Source organism: Chiloscyllium plagiosum, unplaced genomic scaffold (genome assembly GCF_037043375.1).
Source record: "Chiloscyllium plagiosum isolate Xiang-an unplaced genomic scaffold, Cpla_swu_hap1 HiC_scaffold_20, whole genome shotgun sequence".
Classification (NCBI taxonomy): Eukaryota; Metazoa; Chordata; class Chondrichthyes; order Orectolobiformes; family Hemiscylliidae; genus Chiloscyllium; species Chiloscyllium plagiosum.
The window spans coordinates 52,272,023-52,296,407 of record NW_028270158.1 but is presented as its reverse complement, the minus strand read 5'-3'; the positions used below and the strand labels follow the sequence as shown (position 1 = coordinate 52,296,407).

The window sequence follows — 24,385 nt, the reverse complement described above, 5'->3', positions numbered from 1 at the left end:
ATCAGCTGAGTTTCTGGATTAACAGTCCAGTGATAATACCACTAGTCCATTGCTTCCCACAGAGTTTTTGTTTATTTCTGTGTGCGACTGTCTACCTGCAGTTGAGGTGCTTTACTTTTTCTTTTCTGTTTATAACGGAATTTCACTGCAGTGTGTGTTTCTGATTACCAAGCAAATATCAACAAGCAGCAATGATATCAAAAAGAGCAGAGAATCAGCTTACTAAGGTGGGATAAACATTGGCCAGGAAAGACTGCCACTGACTGATTTATGTCCAACTAAGGAGAACAATAGGGTCCCTCTTCAATGGTCTCATATAAAAAAAGTGCTCTGTACTGTACAGCACTCGCTCAAAGCAGCACTGAAGTCAAGGCTTGAGTCTCTGGAGTGGAGTTTGAACCTTTGACCTGTGGGCTCAGAGGTAACAATGCTTCCCATAAAGCCCCAGCTAATATTTGAATGTAGGCAATACACAAATATTTGTTGGTCAGGAACCAAAATAGAGAATATGATATTCCTGCCGCTCGAGTGAGGAGGCAGCCTTTTCTCGCACTGTACCGTTGTTGTAATTTGCATGAATCCTGTAGCTAATCACATTTTGATTATCAGAATTTGTGTTAACATCAGATACTGACCAGAACAATGGAGATCGAAACTATAGGAGACATATTGGATGACATCCGTGTGAGGTGAGAGCCTCAGGTATTGGCCAGGACAATGGAAATACCTAAGCAGTATGACTGAACCTTTCGATATGGTCTTGGACACGCTTACCTTTTACAATATTAACTGACTAACAGTGAAACCATCAGGGCAGACATTGAGTCAAGTCTGGAGGATGGGTGAGGAGGAACCTACTTCAGGACACATTCTGGATATCATGTGATGGGACTCACAAACAAAGGGTGGACATTATACCCAGGACAGGCTTGCCAAAGGACAGATTTTGGTAGGGTAACACAGACAGAGGCCAAGTTTGATCATTTTAACTGTGTACAAAACCATGAATCGATTGTAACCATTATTAAGTCCTTGGAGATTTGAGTAATAATTTTGCATTTGGACAAGAAGTTCATGAGGAATCATTGAGCTACATTTAAAATATTTCTGAACCAAGTTAAAGAACCATAGCTTTGACAAAGGGTCAGTTAGACTCGAAACGTCAGCTGGTTTCTCTCCTCACAGATGCTGCCAGACCTGCTGAGATTTTCCAGCATTTTCTCTTTTGGTTAAAGAACTGTTTCAATAAACAGTTGAATTCTCCCCTGTGTCTTGGTCAATATTTATCCCTCAACCAAAACCAAAAACGCCTACTTTCTGGTCGGTACCACATTGCTGATGGGTGAAATTTAGCTGCTGTGATTCCCCCTTTTCAGTAGTGACTTTTCTTCAAATAGTATAGAATCAGAGAATCTCTACAGTGTGGAAACAGGCCATTCAGCCCACACTGACCCAGACCGACCCCTCTGCTCTACCCCTGTAACCCTGCATTTCCCAGGGCTAACCCACCTCACCTACACATCCCTGCACACTATGTGGCAATTTAACATGGCCAATCGACCTAACCTGCACATCTTTGGTCTGTGGAAAGAAACCAGAGTGTCTGGAGGAAACCCACGCAGACCCAGGGAGAAGGTGCAAACTCCACACAGACAGTCACACTGAATTGAACTGGGGTCCCTGGCGCTGTGAGGCAGCAGTGCTAACCACTGAGCGACTATGCCTCACAACTACATTAACAAAAAGGAAAAGAATGAACTGGAGTACAAGAAATAAGCCAAGCACTTATTTTGGGTGCTACTTTAAAACTGAAAGGGAATCTGTAAGTGTCCTGCTACGATCTGGAGGAAGTCTACTATACAAAAGTGAGCAGGCATGTTGTTAGTGTGGGGAGTGCATTGATTTCCCTGACACTAAGGTGACAGCCACAACCTTCCACACTCTAAGTTGACATTTGTGAATCCAAGGACTTGAGCACAGTGGTCAGGGATGAGCACTGAGGGGATATTGCACTGTCTTTCGAATGACTACTTCAAGCAAGATTACCCATTTCCCCCTCTCTGATAAGGTCCATGGCAGTATATCAAAAAGGAGCATGTTTGTTCTCCCCATGCCCTGGGCCAATATTGCTCCCTCAATCAACATCACAAAAAAAAACAGGCTTTTTCATTATAATCATGTAACTGTTGGTGGGAGCTTGCTTGCTGTGCATAGTTGCCTGCCACCTGTCCCTATTGCAACTCCAATCTGTAAATTTGCTGTCAAACAGGTTGAGACATCTGGTGGACCTGCAAGTGTTTTATAAATAACAGTCTTTCTTTAAGAAAGCACTTTTTATAAGCTGAATAATTCCACACCATAATTGGAACCATACAATGCTGCATATTCTCATGGATCAAGTCACTCCTTGCACTTGTTTGATTTTAAACAAACACAGGCTTATCTCTCATTACACAACATATTAGATTAGATTAGATTCCCTACAGTGTGGAAACAGGCCCTTCGGCCCAACAAGTCCACACCGACCCGCCAAAGCGTATACCACCCAGACCCATACTCCTACGTTTACCCCTTCACCTAACACTACGGGCAATTTAGCATAAACACATGAGGAAGAAAGGAACAGAATGTTACAGACTGGGTGAGAGCTAGGAGCAGATAGCATTGGCAAGTTGGGCTGAATAGCCATTACATTGTGTGTATTATCCTACAGCGTATAGAAGCATTACATGTTCCTCCATAAAGGTCCAACCATCAGAAAACTCATCCAGATGTTTTTAGCTTCCAGCACTCTCCAATGCTGGCAAGCTAGAAATGTTTGGATGAGTCTCCTGATGGTGGATCTTCATGCAGGAACATACAATGCTAAAAGCTGTGAATGTTCAAATAAAAGTAAAACGTTGTGGATGCTGGAAATCTGGAATAAAAAGAGAAACTGCCGGAGGAGTTCAGCATTTGTGGGGGGAGGGGGAGAGAGAGAGAGAGAGAGACAGAGACACAGAGTCAATGTATCAATATAAGTCCCTAATGCATAGCAGCAGAAATAGGCCATTCAGCCCATCAGCTCTGCCATTCAATGAGATCATGGCTGATCTGATGAACCACGACTCCACTTTCCGGTCTTTCCCCAGAACCCTCGATTCCCTTCCAGCACAAAACTCTGTCTATCTCAGCCTTGAATATACTTAACAATCCAGCCTCGGCACCCCTTTGTAGTAAAGAATTCCACAGACTCATTACCCTCAGAGAAGAAATTTCCTCTCATCTCTGTGTCAGATGTGTGAGCCCTTCCTTTCGAGATGATACCCTCTGGTCCTGGACTCTCCCACAAAAGGGGCAACTATCTCTTTCCATTTACACTGACAAGTCCCTTAAAAATCTTGTCTGTTTCAACAAGGTTCAATGTGCCTCATTATCAGAACCAATAATGCGTGCATGATACAATCCACCATATCCTTAAGGGCAGCATGGTGGCTCAGTGGTTAGCACTGCTGCCTCACAGCACTAGGGACCTGGGTTCGATTCCAGCCTCAGTGACTGTCTGTGTGGAGTTTGCACATCCTCCCAGTGTCTGCGTGGGTTTCCTCTGACAGTCCAAAGATGTGCATGTTAGGTGAATTGGCCATGCTAAATTGCCGGTCATGTTCAGGAATGTGTAGATTAAATGCATTTGTTAGGGGTAAATGTAGGGGAATGGGTCTGGGTGGGTTAATCTTCGGAGGGTCGGTGTGGACTTGTTGGGCCAAAGGGCTTGTCTCCCCAGTGTAGGGATTGTATAACAGTGTTACCTCCTTTTTTCCATCCTTTGCTTTCACTTTCACTTTGTTCTTTTTGCAGGGGCTTGTGCTGCGCAGGAGGCTGGCCCTCGGTTCAGATGGGTTACTCGGCATCGGGGCTGAAGGAAAGCCAGGGGACAGTGGCTCCTTCCCTTTCTTTCTCTGTAAGTTGAAAACACAGCAGTGAATCAATGAGCCCCCCCCCACCACCATTACCAGGCTGACTTCAAAATCGCAGCATGTACTGAACTTCTCATTGTCTCAGCGCAACTCCATCCAAAGTGGGGAGGGCAACCAAAACCCATATCCGGGTCATTGTTATTTACAATGTAACAGATCTGTTCTAACTAAGAGGACCTCTTATGTCTCGATGTGCCTGAGATGGGTAAAGTGCATGCTGCTCTCTGTCCCTTGTTTCTCCTGGAATGGGTCTTTAGCTTGAAGGGGAGGGGTAACACTCCTGACCAGGCGTCTCTCCCCCTAGCTACCTGTCACAAAGATACGCAGCTGTTTAACCCACCTCCCCAGCCGGGAAGTAGAACCCAACCCCAGAGCTTCCAGCTCCGAGGTAGGGTCATTACCCACTGTGCAAAGGAACTTACTAACTTCAGCGTACCTTGCTGAGGGGGCTGGAAAATCAATGGGAGTTGGTGTGACACCTCGGCCTCACTGCATCCTGACCTGGGTAGGCCCAATGCCTGCCAGACTCATTACCAACTTCCACAAGGGATTCTTTGAAAGGCATTAAGTGCCAAATTTAGAGAACCAGGCAGCCTAAGGTCTGTTTGAGGTGCCTGCGTCCGCTCTAGAAAGGCCTCGATGAAGGTTGGTCGATACCTCAGCCGTGGGGACCCTCCCCCAGCCCATCTGCAAATGCTTTGTGTCCTTTCCTACGTGAGAGAAGCAGGTCCAATGTAGTAAATGTCTGCCTCGGAATCTTTTTGAAAGTGCTGAGTTATTAAGCTGACCTATGGGCTGCATCTTTACCGCACCTGGGCTGTGGATCTTTTGGGGGGAAGTGGTGGGAGGGCCAATTCCCCACTTCCCATACCAGCCTGAGGCCTTTTCCCTGGAGTTAGGATGAGGAGGGGTCGGGGTGTGTGGCAGGGTTACGTAATCCACAAGAAGCTGGCAGCCAGTTGTTTGAAATGAAGGTGTTGGTCCTGGTTACAACAGCTATTCCTAACTGCAAAAGCTGGAAAGAAGAGAACTAACATTTTAGGGGTCACATCCCTGATACAGGCACCCAACAGCAACCGTTGAACTGAAAGGCCACTGCGTAGCCCACCAGTTAGACAGCCCATCCCCTCCTTATTGGAGCAGCGAGCTGCCAGAGAAACATTGAGGTGTAGAGTACGGAAACAGACCCTTCGGTCCAACCCGTCCATGCTGACCAGATATCCCAACCAAATCCAGTCCCATTTGCCAGCACCCAGCCCATATCTGTCCAAACCCTTCCTATTTATATACCCATCCAGATGCCTTTTAAATGCTGCAATTGTACCAGCCTCCACCACTTCCTCTGGCAGCTCATTCCATACATTCACCACCTTCTGCGCGAAAAAGTTGCCCCTTAGTTCTCTTTTATATCTTTCCTCTCTCACCCTAAACCTATGCCCTCTAGTTCTGCATTTCTCCACCCCGGGGAAAAGACTTTGTCTATTCATCCTATCCATACCCCTCATGATTTTATAAACCTCTATAAGGTCACCCCATAGCCTTCGACGCTCCAGGGAAAACAGCCACAGCCTGTTCAGCCTCTCCCAATGGCTCAAATCCTCCAACCCTGGCAACATCCTTGTAAATCTTTTCTGAACTCTTCCAAGTTTCACAACATTCTTCGGATAGGATGGTGACTAGAATTTCTTACAATATTCTAAAAGTGGCCTAACCAATGTCCTGTTCAGCCACAACATGACCTCCCAACTCCTATACGCAATACTCTGACCAATAAAGGAAAGCAGACCAAACTGCTTCTTCACTATACTATCTATCTGCAATTCTACTTTCAAGGAGCTATGAACCTGCACTCTAAGGTCTCTTTGTTCAGCAACACTTCCTAGTACCTTACCATTAAGTGTATAAGTCCTGCTAAGATTTGCTTTCCCAAAATGCAGCATCTCGCATTTATCTGAATTAAACTCCATCTGCCACTTCTCAGCCCATTGGCCCATCTGGTCAAGACCCTGTTGTAATCTGAGGTAACCTTCTTTGCTGTCCACTACACATCCAATTTTGGTGTCATCTGCAAACTTACTAACTATACCTCCTAAGCTCACATCCAAATCATTTATATAAATGATGAAAAGACGTGGACCAAGCACCAATCCTTGTGGCACTCCACTGGTCACAGGCCTCAAGTCTTTCGGGCCAGTTCTGTATCCAAATGGCTAGTTCTCCCTGTATTCCGTGAGATCTAACCTTGCTAACTAGTCTCCCATGGGGAATCTTGTCAAATGCCTTACTGAAGTCCATATAGGTCACGTCCACCACTCTGCCCTCATCAATCCTCTTTGTTACTTCTTCAAAAAACTCAGTCAAGTTTGTGAGACATGGTTTCCCATGAACAAAGCCATGTTGACTATCCCTAATGAGTCCTTGCCTTTCCAAATACATGTACATCCTGTCCCTTAGGATTCCCTCCAATAACTTGCCCACCACCGACGTCAGGCTCACTGGTCTATAGTTCCCTGGCTTGTCCTTACCACCTTACTTAAACAATGGCACCATCTCGTCATCAGTGAGAATCCCTTGAAAAGAACCTTTCCCACCACGCGGGCTTCCGACTCTCACTTTGCTCAACAATAAGGCTCTTGAATTCTCAGAGAATTCCTGTCCTTGGAATCCGATAAGGTGAGACTGACATTATTTCTTTTATTTCTGAACAGCGTGCGAGCTTTCAAACGGAGAGGTCCTGAACTGCCGATGCCAGGCCCCGCGCCTTACCACACGCCAAACCACGCTGCCACCCTGTTCACTGCACCTTCCACGCTCACTAACTTCTGGGAGGGGCAGGGGAAGAGATGGGGAGGGGTGAGGGATGCTGGAAGGGAAAAAACGTGAGCTGAAACGTTCCCTGGGAATGGAGAGACCTCAACGTACCTTGTCCTTTGCTCTACTCGTCTCTTTCTTCGGGCTGACCGCTCTGGTCTTGAGGCAGCGGCTGGTTTTGGTAGCCGAGGCCGTGCTGGGAGCAGCCGTTGGGGTCAGCGCAGCAGAGGCGCTGGCGTCGTTGAGGAAAATCCTCTCGCTCCTCCGCCGGTTCCACAGGTCGTCGTCGCTGGCTTCGGGGCCAAAGTCGAAGGTGAACTCTCGGGGAGACTTCTCCTTCGGCTTCTTGGCCTTTCTCCCCTTGTCAGCTCCCCTCAGCTTGTCCTGGCTTTGCTGCTCATTCACAAGGTTCATGCTGCTCCCTGGCTCTGGCAGTGACTTCTTCGGTCGGGGTAATGCAGCTGGTTTCTGCTTGATTTTAACATCACTCTCTGAGTCTGTGTACTCAAATTCCGTGCCTAAGTGTTAATAAAGAAACATGCCAGGATTACAGATTCTGAGTGAATAACAACAGGAAGTACTGCAAGCCCTCAAAGGGCCCAGCTGCATTACAGACCCTTCCAAAAATTATTTGACACATCAAAAAACTTAAAAATTATAAATCGAGGTGTACCATTTTCAAAATCACATTTATGTTAAAGTTTACCTTTCACTCGTTACAGAACTCTAGGTAAACTGTAGCACAGAGAAAGGTCACTCAGCCCATAGTGTCTGCACTCGCTGTACATCCATTCTAATCTTGCTTCCCAGCACCTAGACTGGAGCCTTGCAGGTTACAGCATTTCAGCTACAAATCCAGGTAATTGCTTTGATGGTTTCCACCTCATTCAGTAAACTGGGTAGTAACTTCCAAACATCCAGCACCCTCTGGGTGAAAAAGATTTGTTTTCAGTTCCAACAATCACCTGGAAACTGGCTTCTGTCAGGGCAAACTGGTTTTGCCTGTGCACTCTATCCAAGCACCTCATTATTTTGTACAGCTCAATGAACAAACCCTTCTGTTTGAAAGAAATGATGCTACCCTATTCAATCTTTCCTCAGAGTAGCAATTTTCAAGCCTTGGTAATACTCCCATAAATCTTCTCCGAACTGTTTCTAGAACAATTCTGCCCTCCCTGTACTGTAGTCACCACAACTGTACACAAAACTCTCGCTGTGGGTCTGTTCTGTGTCTTATATCCTTCCGGCATTACATCTCTGCTATTGAATTCAGTCCCTCATCCACTAAATGGAAGTATCCCATATACTCTGACAAGATTCCCTTTAGGTTGTCTCGATTAGTGAGTTTCAAGCAGCCTTTATTATGGGCAGCTTTTACATTCAGCCAGTTAGTCGCTTGACTTGGAAATGCTTGACATTCTTAATGTGGGAAAGCTGAATATAGCTGCTTCCCAATGTTACCTGTAGAAAGGTGGTGTGCATTTGCTAGGGATTCACTCCTGATCCTATTGATATAGAAGCAGAGTGAGACCTGATCATTTGCAGAGTTGCGGACATTCTAGGGACCTTTTTATATGGCAGCTCAGACCAAGATCCAGATGTCCCACCCACATTTATGACAATAACTCAAGCAGGTTCGATCAAGGGACTTAATCTGCAGTGTGATAGTTACCAGTCTTTAGAGCAGTTGTAAATTCTTTTAAAGAGTGGGTAAGATCTACAGAACTGTCAAAGTTGTAAAATTAGCTAAACACCCAGCCCTTTAAAATTAAACAAAAATAGGCTGCCTAAGTCAGTTGAGTTGAAAACATCTGAATTAGCAGTTAAAATGTCTGCTTGTTGTCTTTGCCTGAGGTCATTATGTTATTATTAATGCTTGGCTGCTTTCCACATTCTCCCATTATCTGAGTAAGGAATCTTCAATTCACACTTTGTTTGTAGCTCAAAGAGGTTATTAAAGGATTGGCTGTCTTTGATTTGGGATTATGAGTAGAAGCTTGTTTGTTGATATCTGATTAAGAACTGATGGTCTCTCAAAGATTTCAATATGCTTTCATGAATTTTTTTAAATTCTAGTGACAGTTGGAATTGATAGCTAGATGTTAACTTTATTTTGTCAATAGCTCTACTGAGGTCTTCCCATGGTGGACTGGGTGAGTTGGTACAAAGGGTGGAAGGTCAATGTATGATGAGTGGGTGGGCATGAGTTGGTATTAAGTTGGCTCAGAGGCTATCAGAAAACATGGGCTGAGTATTAGGTTGGCATGGAGGCTATGAGAGGTCATGGGTTGCGGCATGGACTGGCATGGGTGATCATTGCAATGGCTGGGGAGGGGGTAATGGGTAAGCATACACTTGAGTGGACGAGGTATGATGAGTGGGTGATGGTGCCAGGGGTAGGGGTGGAGTGGAGAAGTGAAGACTGTAGATGCTGGAGACCACAGTCAAAACATGTGTTGCTGGAAAAGCACAGCCAGTCAGGCAGTATCCGGAGAGCAGGAGAGTCGACATTTTGAGCATGAGCTCTTCATCAGAAAAGGGTGAGGAGGATGTACAGGTTTTGGGTTAGGGTTAGAGGAGAGGGCCTTGTATTTAACAAAACAACAGAGAAAAAACGTCTAAGAGAACTGAGGCAGGCTTTTGAATAGCTCAGCCCTCGGCAGTCATTGTGGCTGCCTCCAATTTGCATCCAGGTTCAGTGAGCCAATCTCCATCCCTTACGCCCCCCCTGTGGGACAAGGAGCCCATCTTTTGGTGAAAGGTTTCCCTCAGTGGCTGGGGTGAACTGTGACATTTTCTTACTCTCACTAGGGAACAAAAACCAAGCCTGAAAGTCCAAGTGTTGGAAGTGATGTTTCCAAAACACGTCTCTGTAAATAAATGCTCATCGACGTGCCAAGGCTCCATTTCTATCCATCACTAGCTTTCCAGACTAGAAACACCTAACAGCCCTTGGCACATCCACAAATAGGGTCAAAGTTCGTTGATTCATCACACACATGGAACAGACTGCTGCAAAGAAGGAGGCTGCCCTCCTATACCACATCTCACATGGAGTACCATGGATAAACTCACGTTCTCTTAACCTTTCATAGAACATAGAACAATACAGCGCAGAACAGGCCCTTCGGTCCTCAATGTTGTGAACTAATCTAAGTCCATCACCCTACACTATCCCCACCCTACACTATCCCATCATCATCCATATGCTCATTCAAGGATTGTTTAAATCTCCATAATGTAGCTGAGTTAGCTATATTGGCAGGTAGGGCATTCCACGTCCTGACCACTCCCTGAGTGAGGAACCTGCCTCTGACATTTGTCTTAAATCTATCACCCCTCAATTTGAAGCTATGCCCCCTTGTACAAGCTGATGTCATCATCCTAGGAAAAAGACTTTCACTGTCTACCCTATCTAATCCTCTGATCATCTTGTATGTCTCAATTAAATCCCCTCTTAGCCTTCTTCTCTCCAATGAGAACAGACCCAAGTCTCTCAGCCATTCCTGATAAGATCTTCTCTCCAGACCAGGCAACATCTTGGTAAATCTCCTCTGCACCTTTTCCAATGCTTCCATATCCTTCCTCTAATGGGGTGAGCAGAACTGTACACAATATTCCAAGTGCAGCCGCACTAGCATTTTGTATAGTTGCAGCATGACAGTACAGCTCCAGAACTCAATCCTTCTATCAATAAAACCTAATACACTGCATGCCTTCTTAACAGCACTATCAACCTGGGGGGCAACTTTCAGGGATCTATGTCCATGCACACCATGATCCCTCTGCACATCCACACTACCAAGAATCTTTCCATTGACTCAGTATTCTGCCTTCCTGTTATTCTTCCCAAAGTGAATCACCTCACATTTATCTGCATTAAACTCCATTTGCCACCTCTCAGGCCAATTCTGTAGTTTATCTAAATCCCCCTGCAACATTCTTCCACACTGTCCACTACTCTACCGACTTTAGTGCCATCTGCAAATGTACTAACTCATCCACCTATGCCTGCATTTATAAAAATGACAAACAGCAGTGGTCCCAAAACAGATCCTTGTGGCACACCACTAGTAACTGGACTCCAGGCTGAATATTTTTCATCAACCACCACTTGCTGCCTTCTTTCAGAAAGCCAGGTTCTAATCCAAACTGCTAAATCATCTTCAATCCCATGCCTCTGCATTTTCTCCAACAGCCTGTCATATGGAAACTTATCAAAGGCTTTACAGAAGTCCATGTACACCATGTCAACTGCCCTATCCTCATCCACATGCTTGGTCACCTTCTCAAAAAATTCAATGAGGTTTGTGAGACATGACCTGCCCTTGATGAAACATTGTTGACTATCTGCAATCAAATTGTTGCTTGTTAGATGATTATAAATCCTATCTCTTATAATCCTCTCCAAAACTTTTCCTACAACAGACATAAGGTTCACTGGCCTATAATTACCTTGGTCATCTCTACTGCCCTTATTGAACAAGGGCACAAAAATCCTCCAGTCCTCTGGTACTAAACCTGTAGACAATGACGACTCAAAGATCAAGGCCAAAGGCACTAACATCTCCTCCCTAGCTTCTCAGAGAATCCTCAGATAAACCCCATCTGGCCCAGGGGTCTTGTTTACTTTCACTCCTAGAATTGATAACACCTCCTCCTTACTAATCTTGATCCTTTCTAGTCTAATATCCTGTATCCCATTCTTCTCCTCTGCAATACTCTCCTTTTTCTGAGTGAAACAGATGAGGAATATTCACTGAGCACCTCTCTGATGTCCACAGAGTCCACACTCAACTTCCCACTTCTGTCTTTGACTGGCCCTATTCCTACCCTAGCCATCCTTTTATTCTTCAATACCCATAGAAAGATTTATGGTTCTCTTTTATTCTACCTGCTAAAGACTGCATATGTCCTCTCCTTGCTCTTCTTAACTCTCTCTTTAAATCCTTCCTAGCCAATCTGTAACTCTCTATCACCTCATCTGAACCAGTTTGTCTCATTGTCACATAAGCCTCCTTCTTCCACTTAACAAGAGATGCAATTTCTTTAGTAAACCACGTTCCCTTACCTTATCACTTCCTTTCTGCCTGACAGGGATAGACATTTCAAGGACATGCAAAATCCTGGTCCATAAACCAGCTCCACATTTCGATTGTCCCCATCCCCTTCATTTTGCTGCCCCATTCTATGCCTCCTAAGTCTTGCCTATTCGCATTATAATTGCCCTTCCTCCATCTATAACTCTTGCCCTGCAGCATGTACTTATCCCTTTCCATCGCTAAACTAAACATAACTGAATTAAGGTCACTCTCTCCAAAGTGCTCATCTACCACTAAATCAAACACCTGGCCTGATTCATTACCAGGTACTTGATCCAGTGTGGCCTCCCCTCTTGTCGGCCCTTCGACATACTGTGTCAGGAAACCCTCTTGCACACATTGGACAAAAATTGATCCATCCGACGTACTAGAGTTATAGCATTTCTTTCTCTGAATTGTTTCAATATTTCATCTTTCTAAAACAGTCACAGAACAGAAGCAAATCCTGCCGAGTTGAGTTTCTGAACAGTGATTCATATTCCTCACAAACAAACAGAAGGCTTCATTTTAGATTTGATCTGCCATACTGGTTTGTGAGCAAGTTGGCATTATGACCAGAATTCATATCACTTACACTAACCAAAGAAAGTAGAGTTAACTCGTCAGCCTTATTTTAGCAAAACTAAATCCAACTCTTGTTCTCAAGTGACTAGATGGTCAGTCAATTTACAACAAATAAGATCCACTCACCCAACAAGTTCTGCCTTTCTTCTTTCTTCTTGGCTTTCTGCTTGGCCTCAAGCTGAACAAGCGATAATGGTGGTGTCATAACCGGACTTGGCAGGGCACTGGCTGCAAACCTGGCTAGTAGGCCGAGACCACTCTCATCCAGGACTGGTGAGGAAAGAGCATCACTGCAATCATTCCTATAATCCTCTTCTTCAGAGGTGTAATCTACATTGAAAAAAGTAGTAAGTTACTGACAATAAAAACAACCTGCGCATTAAGAGTCTGGGTTGAAAACACTGGAGAATGACCCACATTTGTGCTTTGATCTCTGTTTGGTTTTATAATTGGTTATAAATCCTTGAAAGACCAGAGTACAAACTGTTTGGCCCTACAACATTAAGAAAGGGGTGATAAATTTGAAGCTCTTCAGATTATTCAAGAGCAAGAAATTTGAATTTCCGATCCATTTTGCACATTAACAGGTAACTTGATTCACAATTAAAAATGGATGGGGATACTGAGAGCAACGAGATGTTGAGTGTGTGAAAAGATGAACCATTCCTCACTCAGAGATGATTGAAACTGGTGTTCAGAGTGTATGGTAACTTCCTTTCAACCTCAGAACTTTTCATCACTGTGGAGACCTCATAAAACAAGTCCATTTGCATATATTAGCCAACATTCTCCACTCCTCCAACCCACATTTCTAACAAACAAGCTGCACAGTTCATCATTACAAATAAATAAATGCTCTAAAATAACTGAGTGTAAAGAAATTTCCATCCTGTATATCATATTTAACCCTTTGACTGTTAGAAGCCAGAAGATGGACTAGAAGTCCAAGGGTTAAATTTACAAATACTTTACATTCAAATGTACTGTCAAGCAGATACACCGATATTATTTTTTTTTCTGTTTTTATGCAATAGCTTAAACTATTTGCACCAGTCTCAATCAGAATTTACTTGTTAACTTTTTTTTGTTTTGATGGCTTTGCGCCAGAATGTTACAAACAGTGTGCACCTCTACTGAACAGTGCAAGATTGGTTAGGGATAAGTAAAGCGAGAAAGCCGATTGTTAGCAGCACCTTTTGTTATTCGAGGAGGCATTGAGCAATGTAAGTATGTTAAAGAAAGATTGCATCTGAGTAATGAGCACTCAGAAAATCAATTCACAGCTTATTTGTAGAAGCAAGCGAGCCTACTGTGTACAAAGCAGGCTGTGTGTAGGCAGACTTCGAACAGTTTTGGGTCCTTTGTTGTCATGGTAACAATTTTACCTATTTTATCACATAACAACATCTTTAATTGCAACAGCATAATGGGATTTTTTTTTCTCCCCAAAACATTTAAATTTAACTACGTCACAGGTACAATTTATTAAAAAAAAAGAAACAACAAATATGGCAAGGACAGTGGTCAAGAGTTCAAAAGTTACATGAAGAAAAGTGGTGTTCCTACCTACATAACAATGCAAGGTTCTGCTGCCATGGAAAGTGACCCCACTGCGTGGTGTCTGCCCTACTCCCAGCCAATCACTTTGCTTCTTAGTGCAGCATGAGAGCAATGCAAGATACCGATAGACATTCAAGCATCATGGATAGGGGTCAAAGGTGAAGGGGTGTCAAGCAGCTGCAAGGAGAAAGCGAGCATTCTAGAAAAGCCAGGTTATTGTTTTAGTACTGGACATTAGGGGACAGCCATAAAGAACCCTATTACCCAAATATCCCTTAAGGCAATTAGTAACAGATCTTGCCCATTATCAACAATACCAGGGCAAACCTTTGCTGACCTTTTGTAGGCAACATATCAAAAATTCCAAGAAAAAGCAACTTCACTTTCAATATACCATTGCCAATTATATGAAAATCCAGTGGACCTACTCATTTATTTCCTGTGCTCACAAGTTAGCAAACATCCTGTCTTATTCAAACAGAATTCTTTAAATTGATCCACTGACTTGACCCCCCCCCCCCCCCCACACACCTCACCTCCAAGTAGAGTGGACTGTTCTCCTAAGACAGAACCACCAGAAACCATCAATTCCTTTGCCACAGCAAGGACACTTTCTAGTAAAGAGCCTATTGATTTTGTTGGCAGATGCAAGATGTAGCAATACAACCAGGTGTTAATGGATTTCGATATACCCTGGGCTGCAACCGGGAGCAGGGATGAAGTAAAGACCACTGGATTATTTATAATTGGCACTGCTTCCCCCATGAAGATCCATCAATAGTTTATATTCCAAATATTATATCAAAAAGATAACAAAAAGATTCAGGATCTGTCAACCTCACAGAACTGGATGAGCAAAAGATATGACTCGGGCCTTTAAGAAATGTTTTTTTTTAACCTTTTAACATTTCCTGATAACCATAATTTTAAAATAGCCCCACCTTGACCTCAGAGTGATACTCCCAGTATTGTTATGATTATTATTTTGATTACTGAATGATAACCTGTTGCCTTTCACCACGGGAAAGCAACACAATACCGATCCCTAACTTTTGCTCAGCCTTGTTCAGATGTCTAGCCCATACCGCTGACCATTGCCATTTAAAAAAAACAGAACTGCTTCTGGCAATGAGTACTACCCTTCTACAATTTCATGTGATTGCTTGCTGTTATGTCTCCACCTAGTCCTAATGCAAGTCCAATTCTGAGAAAGTGGGTATTTCCAACAACTGACCTGATACAAAAAGTGTATCTTGTTGAATATCCCATTGTTCACAGTAAATTGGATTTGCCCTGTGACATATAAGGGACTTGTCTCTGAAAACAAAAGAAAATGTTTCAACAATCTCCTTCCTGTATCAAACAGTTGGAATGTCTGTGTTCTGAAACAGGCTCGTGATGGGAGGCACAATATGTTGGTACAAAGTGGGCAATAATTATTTTACACCTACCATTTGAGTTTAATTTTAAAAAAAAGAGGAATACCACCCTGAGTTTTTATAGCACAACACTATTAAAACAAAACATAACAGAACTTTAAGGTATTCATACAGTTTATAGAAGTTCATTTCTTTAAATTGTTTTGTACAATTTTTTTTGTTGAAAAAAAACAGTACATATAAACTTTCACCCTGTCCAGACGGGATAAGGCAGTCATCAAGCTTTCAAACAATTACATAGTTTTACAACTGGTGAGACAGTTGCACTAAATTATACCAACACCCCAAGAATAAATCTGAACCATTAAATTATGAACAACATTTGGAAATTCCAATTTGCTTTTGAATGTTAGTAACAGGCTTGCATTTAAATAGGATTGAACATGCTTAAGGAAGCAGTATTAAGCAGCACATTTTTTGGTATTCAGACACCAGTCTGCTATGTCAGTCGTTTGAAAGTATCTGGGAAACCAGCGTTTGAAAACGTTGGAGTCTCCAGAGGTTCAAGCAGAATGGACGGTGACAATTTGCAACAGGATTTTATTTCAACAATTGGAAAAATTGTACCACACTCACTCCCACATATTCTTAACACATAACCAATATTAAAATGCTCTTTATGCTTCATACTGGCTCTATAAACCTCGATGCCAATTACATTTTGATACTAATTAGATCCTTCACTGGATTTCAACCATTGCCAAACCAATGAGTACTCCTGCACATGATTCCCTTCCCACTATCACATATTATTCTGCGTCTCATTTTAAGTTTGCTGAGTGCTTCAGTAAATGAAGTAGAAAATGCCAATCAACTCCTGAGGACAATATTCAAGCTGTGATGTTTCCACACATTTCTTTTGTGGGTTTGGAAACAGTTTGAACTAGAAAACAGAAAATCTAGAAACGAACACAAAAAAAGGATGGCGAAATTATTGGACATTCAAGGACATATTAGAGACTAGAGGAGGCAATACCAGCAAGCTTCTAAGAAATAAAGACAGATAACCAACATCAATGCACTTCCTAGAAACATGAAAGGGATATCTGAATAATAGAGAGTTCTATTGCAAGTGGGGATGAAGTGAAATGCCCTTTCATCTATTAGAAGAAGACTATATATTTAAAAAAAAATTAAAAGCAAATGCAAAGCAAGAGAGACAAAGCACGCTCATTTAGTTAAAAAAGAAATGAACATGTTTAATTAAGCTTCGGCAGCACATTGCAATACAAACATTGGGAAAACACACACACACACACAAAGTATTCAATTTACAATTCCAGTGGTTCAGTGAAGCCTCTCAAGAGGCCAATCCCAAGGGGTGGGGGGATGGGAGGGGGGTGGTGGGGTAGGAAGGAAGGACTTAGGAATTAGCCAATTAGACACAGGCTCCAAAAGAGCCAATATTTAATACAACAGTTAGAAAAGGGCAGCCTACACCTGCCAAATTCCAGATGGTCACTACTTTGCACCATCATTTGCTCTCAACACCTGAGGTTTACTTCTATTAACCTTGATTGAATGAGTCCTCCGAACTGTCACTGAAGGAAGATCCACCCTCGGCTTCCTCCAATAGCAAGGCAAAGTGCTTCAGATTTTTCTTGTCGGTTGCTCGTTGTGATCTGATAGTCCCAGTGGCAGACGCTAGTCTTTTGGCCTGCTTTGTGCCCAGTGAAGCCTTGCTTTTCTTTGATATTATGCCATAGAGAGCAGGTGCCTTCAGTTTGGAGCCTGATCGCTCGGACATACTTGAGGTGGACTGCAACGGCCATTCATCCTTTACCAGTTCCTCCTCATCCTCTGTGTCAGTATCTGCAGTGGTAAAAGGTAGCACTCAGTGTCACTCCTCAAAGCGTCTGCACACCACAGCACCATGTAAAGAAACATAAAAATCAAGCAACCAGGCTTCCTCAATTTGCCAAATACTCAAAAAAGGAATTGCAGATAGTCAGGTGACTGATGCCCTCCAAGTGACAATACATTATTGTCTACAATCTCTATTTGAAAATTCTCATTCATTTTCAAATCACCCCAATGTCTTACTCACCCCCCATCTCTGTGATCTCCTCGAGAACCTCAGAGATGCTTACACTCCTCTCATTCTGGTCTTTCATGCATCACCAATTTTCAATAATCACTTCTTAACAGCTGTGCCTTCTCAGCTCAGTGTTTTAGAGCTCCCTCAGAAAGTCTATTTGCTTCTTGAACTCTCTCTGCCCCCAGCAAGCTCTCCTCTGAAACTCACCCGACTGACCAAGCTTTTGACCACTTCTCTTGATATTTCCTTATGCAGGTGAGTGCCAAATTCCATTTGATAGTGCTTCCATGAGGCATCTTGGGAAGTTTCACTACATTCAAGATACTATCTAAATGTAAGTTGTTGTAGTGTGATGGGCAGAAGCTGACTGAATCAGTAAATCTAATGTTATCATCATTTTTTAAAATATGAAATCTACACCTTTTCGTCTGCTAACCTGTTGTGTAAAAACTAGGAATTACAAATAACAATTGTATGTCCACAACTAAAGGTAAAGTTGCCAACCTCAGGCAAGGGGAGAAGTTGAGAAGGAGAGCCCTTCATATTAACCTCAGTTGGAGTGAGAATTGAACCCAAGCTGCTGGCTTCACTTGCATTGCAAACCAGCTGGCTGTCAAATAAGCAAAACCGAGAGAGAGTGGTGGCTGTGTGGAATGCTCTGCCCCAGAGGGCAGTGAAGGCCCACTCTCTGGATTCATTTAAGAAGGAGTTGGATAGAGCTCTCAAAGATAGTGGAATCAAGGGTTATGGAGATAAGGCAGGAACAGGATACTGATTAGGAATGATCAGTCATGATTATTTTGAATGGCGGTGCAGGCTCGAAGGGCTGAATGGCCTACTCCTGCACCTATTGTCTATTGTCTATTGATTCCCAAACTACTTACTACAGGCTAAATTTACCAGTTCAGCATAGGCAACTTGCTTCTTTTGTCTCACTCTGTGTTCTCTCCTTCCCCAGTGCGGGCAGGGTCATGTTTCGATAATACCTGACACCACCCCACCCCTCCCCAAAATCTTCAACAAACTCGGAACACACAACTATTCCACTGTGAGGTGCATGTCACCTGTGGCCCGTCCGCTCTGCACGTCTACATGTGCACTACCCTAGGTGGCCTCATCAGGGAACCATTGGGCCCTGAGTTCAGTTAACCTGCCCTCCTCTCCAACACTGGGAAACTGAAGCCAAATGTTAAGCCACGCTCCTGTGACCCCACTGAGATCAACAGAAGCCAAACAGGAGTGATCACAGCAACCAGCCTGTCTGGTCCACATCCACACTGAACAACGCATTCACTCACTAAAGGCAATCAAACTTTCCTAACCTGGACAACAATGCACCATATTGTGAGAATTTACTCTAACCAGTTTCGTCAAGCTAAAATCCCACGCTGAGCCCTTCTCAAGTAATACAGACAAGGCAATAAGAGATGCTTCAAAATTCATATGACATATTAGACTGCAGCAGATTTACCTTTCTAATAATGTCCGCGGGATTTACGTAAGTTACTTTTAGCGATTTAAATTTAAACTTCGGATCATTCGATTGTAATGTTCAAAAGAAAAGCTCCAGCAAATGTTCTAAAAGAGCGAAGCAGGAAACGGGCTCCCATCTTGTCAGTACTAAGACAAAGGAATAACGTAATGGGCTGTTGAGATGCCCCGGGAGTGTTGGGTGGATTTTTAACCTGTTCTTCAGCAATAATGGAAAGCACCCAGTTTTCCCAACCTGATTTTCGAGGAAATGGAAGTGACGCAGTGCCCTTGACAGATGGTTGATCTGCAACAGTAGCTTCACTGCCAGAGTGAGTTGCTTCAGACTGGCCCCATTGCTGTGCCAAGGTTGGGATGAGGGGAAATCTTTATCTGTATCTGGACCCACAGTCAGATGGAACCTTGAGATGCCAGCACTGGGTGCCAGAAGTGGAGAACATTTCATCTTCCAGCATCAACATTTATCAGCTTGAAAAATCATACACAAGATGAGTCCCTGAAACCATCAATCAACTAAATAAACTGCTTTAAGTATTGACTAAAGGCAGTGGCCATTCCATCCTATCGCAGGTTATATTTTAACCAAAAGTTCTCACCATCTCACTTCACCCGAGACCCAGCAAACATGGTCTGGTGGGAAACGTGATTGCGGACTTCAGCTGAACACACAGGCTACCTTCCTCACAATTAGTGAGACTTTGAATGTTCCGACTGTGTGTAATCTAATCCATCCCAGATAATAACAGACTTCATTTTGAATCGTTTTTACTTGCTTCGCTGAAGTTGAAAAACTGCAACTTACTGTAAGAGTAACTGCTGACCTCTGATCTTGCCGGAGAATGGGACGTCTTCAGCCTACCCTTCAACTTTGAACTTGACTCCAACTTCCTGCCCTTGGCTGCCATTTTGCTTTTGCTTTCTTTGGAAGGGAGCATGCTCGGTGAGCTGCCGATGGCTTTATGCAGCGCCTTCCTTCCGTCTTTCCCCAGAAAGTCCTTATGGGAGCTCAGGTGCCTGCAGTTGTCCATGATGCCACATTTCCGCTTCCCTGTTGAACCATCTGCAAACTTAAAGGGTGACTTTAATTTAGTTAGCGAGAGGGTTTGGTGCAGCTTGGTTGCCAGCTGGTCCTGTTCACTGACCTTCCTCTTCTTCTTGAACTTAATCTGGCCATGGCTCTGTTGGGTTCAAAGTAACAGGAGATCTGAAGTTAGTGTCACTCCAACACAAAATGGCATCCTCAGCATCACTGGGAGAGGAGATGTACTTGCAAAAGAAACAGCTTCAGTGAATCGATCCCTTAGTCATTGAGGAACTTGGAACAGCAACGAGTGGCTTTCTAGAGGGGTGGGCTTGGAGCTTTGTGCTCTTAGAGCTGGGTTTTCACTACTAAGGAGCGTAGCTTGAATCAACAAATTTCCCAAATTGGCATATCCCACCTTCATAAGGTGAGGAGGTAGGGACTGGGATAGAGTCATGCTCATTAAACTGAAAGGAAGTGATCATGGGAACAGTAATTGCCAAGGTGGACTATTTAAAAGGACCACCTGCGTTTTCTGGGGACTTGCATATAGTCTAGGCCTCCTAGCCCTGAACTCTTATATTCCCCCACCCACCCCCCATGCCAACCCATCCTCCAAGATCCCAGCAACTCTTCATCCCTTTTATAACAATTCATTGCAGTCATGCCTGTATATCCAGTACAGAACCAACAAATACAACTATAAAAACAGCATATGTAGAACTGCTTAAAAGAAAACCCATTTTTTTTTAATCGACTGCATCAGAAGCAAAGGTTGTAGCGACATTCCTTTGGAAAGCTGAATATATTACATCTACTGCTCTACCTGCAATACAAGTTACAGTCTAAAAAATCCTCATTAATTAATCAGATGGGTTTTCCGTTTAGGTTCTGAGATTCGTTTGTTTGCTTTTAGTCCCCTGAGTTTCTCTGTTACATTTTCTCTGTTAATGTAAATTACCTTAATTTAATCCATTTTAGTAGCCCCTCGATTTCTGTTGCCTTCCTTTCGTGTGTAGGGTCTGTGTATTTTTATTTTTATGTTTTTAAAAGTTGTGGACTGAAGTGAGTTGGGACTGCTTTAAACAAGTATGTTTAAAGGGTGGGTGCATGGTTTCAAAGGAAAGTAACCAAAGTATCTTGCACAAGCAGTAACTCAGTTAGCTTCAGATGAACTGCAGCTGTATATTTGTGTACTAATATACCTGGATGGTGAAAAGAATTGATTGGTCTATGCACTGGTGATTAGTTGAAAAGGGCTTTTTGCCAACCAGCAGGTGTGATTGGCTGTCAGGAAACTGGGAACAAGATACAGAGAAGGGTTTGAATCTGCACCAGATACTCAGAAGTGAGTCAAACTCACTTTAAACCTGAAGCAAAGCAAATTAATCTTTCCTTCAGCAGTTACTGTGAACTATGACATTTAATCAATTAATCAGAGACATTTTCCAAGGAAACCAGTCACCCAGAGCCTTTTGCAAACCAGTGGAAGCATTTGGGAAAGGGAAGCCAGAAACAAACTTACAGATTAGTAAGAACCAACTCAACATAATCCATGGGCAAATACAACTGAACAGTCTGTCCAGATTATTTACCTCTGTCCTTGTACATTTTCTGTGCGTGTGTGCATGTGTGTGTGTGTGAGAGAGAGAGAGCATGGTGTGTGTGTGTGTGTGAGAGAGATGGAGAAAGAGGTCTGAGTGTGTATATGCGTGTGTGAAAGAGAGAGAGTGGTGTGTGTGTGTGTGAGAGAGAGAGAGAAAGAGGTCTGTGTGTGTGTATGTGTGTGTGAGAGAGAGAGTGGTGTGTGTATGTGAGAGAGAGAGAGAGAGAGAGAGAGTGGTCTGTGTGTGTGTGGTGTATGTGTATGAGGTTGGTGCTTGTGAGAGAAAGTGAGTGGTGCTCGTGCGCAAAGAGGAGTTTGTAAGGAGACTAAGGTTTTAATTTGTGGAGTGATATGTTGACAGTTTTAACTGTTTATCAGCAGCTAAAGTCTATTAATTTTAATAAATAGTAATTTTAATTAATTATAGAAACCTGGTCTGCAGTTTCCATTGACCTGGGTCTGCAAATCGGGTAAACCAAGGACTTTTGTGTACTTATATAAAAACATTATCTTTTGTGGTGAACGAGATGTAGCAGGGCTTGATTTCCAGTGCATTAACCCACTGGAGTGTGACATTTGTCATTTTGAATTGTCTGCTGTGAAAATGTCCACTTTGTCTTATAAATGGATCCAATCAGAATAATGGCAAGTATTCTGTACCTTTTTTTTCCGCACCAGCCCACTGACCACCTATGATTGCATATTTTGAAAGACAACCACTACTCTTAAACCTTTTCACCTAGAAGGAGCTGTGGTTATGAATTTTTAATTTAGTAAATGGAAGAACTGACTAAAACAAGGCTCCTGTGAACCAAAGCATAAATGTACTCTTTTTACTAGCACTCACTATTTTACAAACAGTAATCATTGGAAATGCGTTAAAGAGTATTTTCAGATTGGAGGAGCTCTCGTGTTGCGGTGGTAGTGTCCCTACCTCTGACACAGGAGGCCTTGGTTCAACTCCAAGCTGCTTCAGAGGTGTGTAATAACATCTCTGCACAGATTGATTACAAAAACATCTATTTGCATACATGGAAGTCACTTGATTTCAAATGGCATGGCAAATAACAACAGGAAGATGGGAACGTTCAAGCAATATTCAAACAGTTCCATTAACATGACCTCCCTCACATGGCCCTCCAATTTCAGAAAGTCATATAGGCGAGAGGATGCACAAAGCACCGATTATCCTAAATGTGATTACATAAATTGTCTGATCAATTATTTTGCTCTTGGTTTTATTTGGGGTAACTGCTGGCTCAGGACAATCTGAGGGCAGACATTTTGAGGGCTGTTTTACCGCTGAGTAATGGCAAAAGATGGCCATTATCGAATTAGCTGCTCATTAGGACAGTTGCCCGGTGAATGGCTACTTTGACGGCGTCTATTCTTCCCGTTACCACATGCTATGTTGACCCCCACCTATGTTGAGGGGAAATGTATCTTTTGAGTTGAAGAAGTTAAGGTCACTGAATACACTTGATAAATAATGGAGGGGTTGGTAATGTAGGTGGGGGACAGCTTCAGACAACAATGTCATTTTGAGTCCAAGGTTATGTTTTGGGTGGATTCTTGATCTGATGTTCTTAAAAATATTTATTTCTGAAAATAAATGATTGATAAGATTTCTTGTCTGGGTGCCAATTCCATTGCATGCTCCCACCTAGTTCCTATGAGCGTTGTACAGATAATTTAGTCATTTTAATAGCTTATTAATTTATTCGTAATTTTAGCTCAGCCATTAGAAGAGATTTATTATTGAGTTATGACCGTGATAGATGGTTGACAAGATGGAGAAACATCCTAACAATGAAGGACACGTGGAAGGGCCCTTCTGAAGGAGCTTTGTCGCAATTGGCTCACCTCGTGTGAAAAGCTCGAAGACGCATCTTGCTCCCACATGCGACTCTGCCCTTTTGCTTTCACGCTCACGCTTTCCGCCTCATCGTCATCATCCTGGGCTGCCGACCTCACCTTCTTCCTGGAGCCGTCGGCCGTCTCCATCTCGTCGGAGAGCGAGAAGCCTTTCCCATGCCTGGAGATTGAAACGCAGGGGTCAAAGCCGAGCCCAGCGCACGCCACAAGGGTGCGGGAGCGAGATAGAGAGAGAGAAAGAGAGAGAGTGAGAGAGAGAGAGACAGCCCTCTTGCAGCTGGCACGCTAGTCCATTGAAATGAAACAAACCTGTGCGGAGAGGCGGGACCCTTTCACAGACTGCTCCTGAAGTCCCTAAGACTCAATCATTTGAGTGTTTGGCCTTCAACCTGCTTCCCTACCTTGTGTGGCCTCTCCCCCTACACCAGGCTGATCATTCCTTTGATTTTTACAGAGATAGCTAGGAGTGACCGGCTGCCAGGAAATGGAAGTTAGGTGCCCATGTATATCTGGGCCAGGGTTGGGGGGGGGGATGATGGAAATACTGAGCCCAACCCCCAGCCTGTAGAGGTTGACTGGCGCTCGTTCAGATAACACTGGCCAAGTCACAGCTAACCAACGATGAACCATGTCTCTCCACGCATTAACTTACTTCCCACTCTTGCTGTCACTTCGCCCTCTATCAACATGCGGTGACGGAGCGCTTGAGCCATGCTTTCTCTTTCGCGGCCTTCCAGGTCCTCTCCGCGACAAACTCCTACTTTTCTCATCCCGTTTTTCTCTACGGAGATACAATACGGATTATTTTAAATGTGATTTAGCAACTAAACTTGTTAGTAGTAGAGAACGTTTGAGCAGCCTGGCCTTGATTAAGTGAGTCAACGTGAATCCCTATCCCCATCTATGGAACGTAAAGTAACTT

At 43.4% G+C, this 24,385-nt stretch overlaps 1 protein-coding gene across 11 annotated transcripts in view; it reads right to left on the bottom strand.

The window, feature by feature from the left end:
* The window catches only part of tnrc18 (trinucleotide repeat containing 18), a 179,791-nt gene that overhangs the window by 43,713 nt on the left and 111,693 nt on the right, over positions 1 to 24,385 (bottom strand). For 10 of the 11 annotated variants that reach the window (XM_087997943.1, XM_087997941.1, XM_043711266.2 and 7 more), the window contains 7 exons: positions 24,116 to 24,244; positions 23,452 to 23,623; positions 19,764 to 20,139; positions 16,945 to 17,244; positions 12,560 to 12,763; positions 6,879 to 7,285; positions 3,789 to 3,938 (listed from right to left, as the gene is read on the bottom strand). In XM_087997943.1, coding sequence (XP_087854069.1) covers positions 3,789 to 3,938; positions 6,879 to 7,285; positions 12,560 to 12,763; positions 16,945 to 17,244; positions 19,764 to 20,139; positions 23,452 to 23,623; positions 24,116 to 24,244 — 1,738 coding nt within the window. The remainder of the gene's footprint in view (positions 1 to 3,788; positions 3,939 to 6,878; positions 7,286 to 12,559; positions 12,764 to 16,944; positions 17,245 to 19,763; positions 20,140 to 23,451; positions 23,624 to 24,115; positions 24,245 to 24,385) is intronic. The other variant, XM_087997949.1, reaches the window with a different exon arrangement.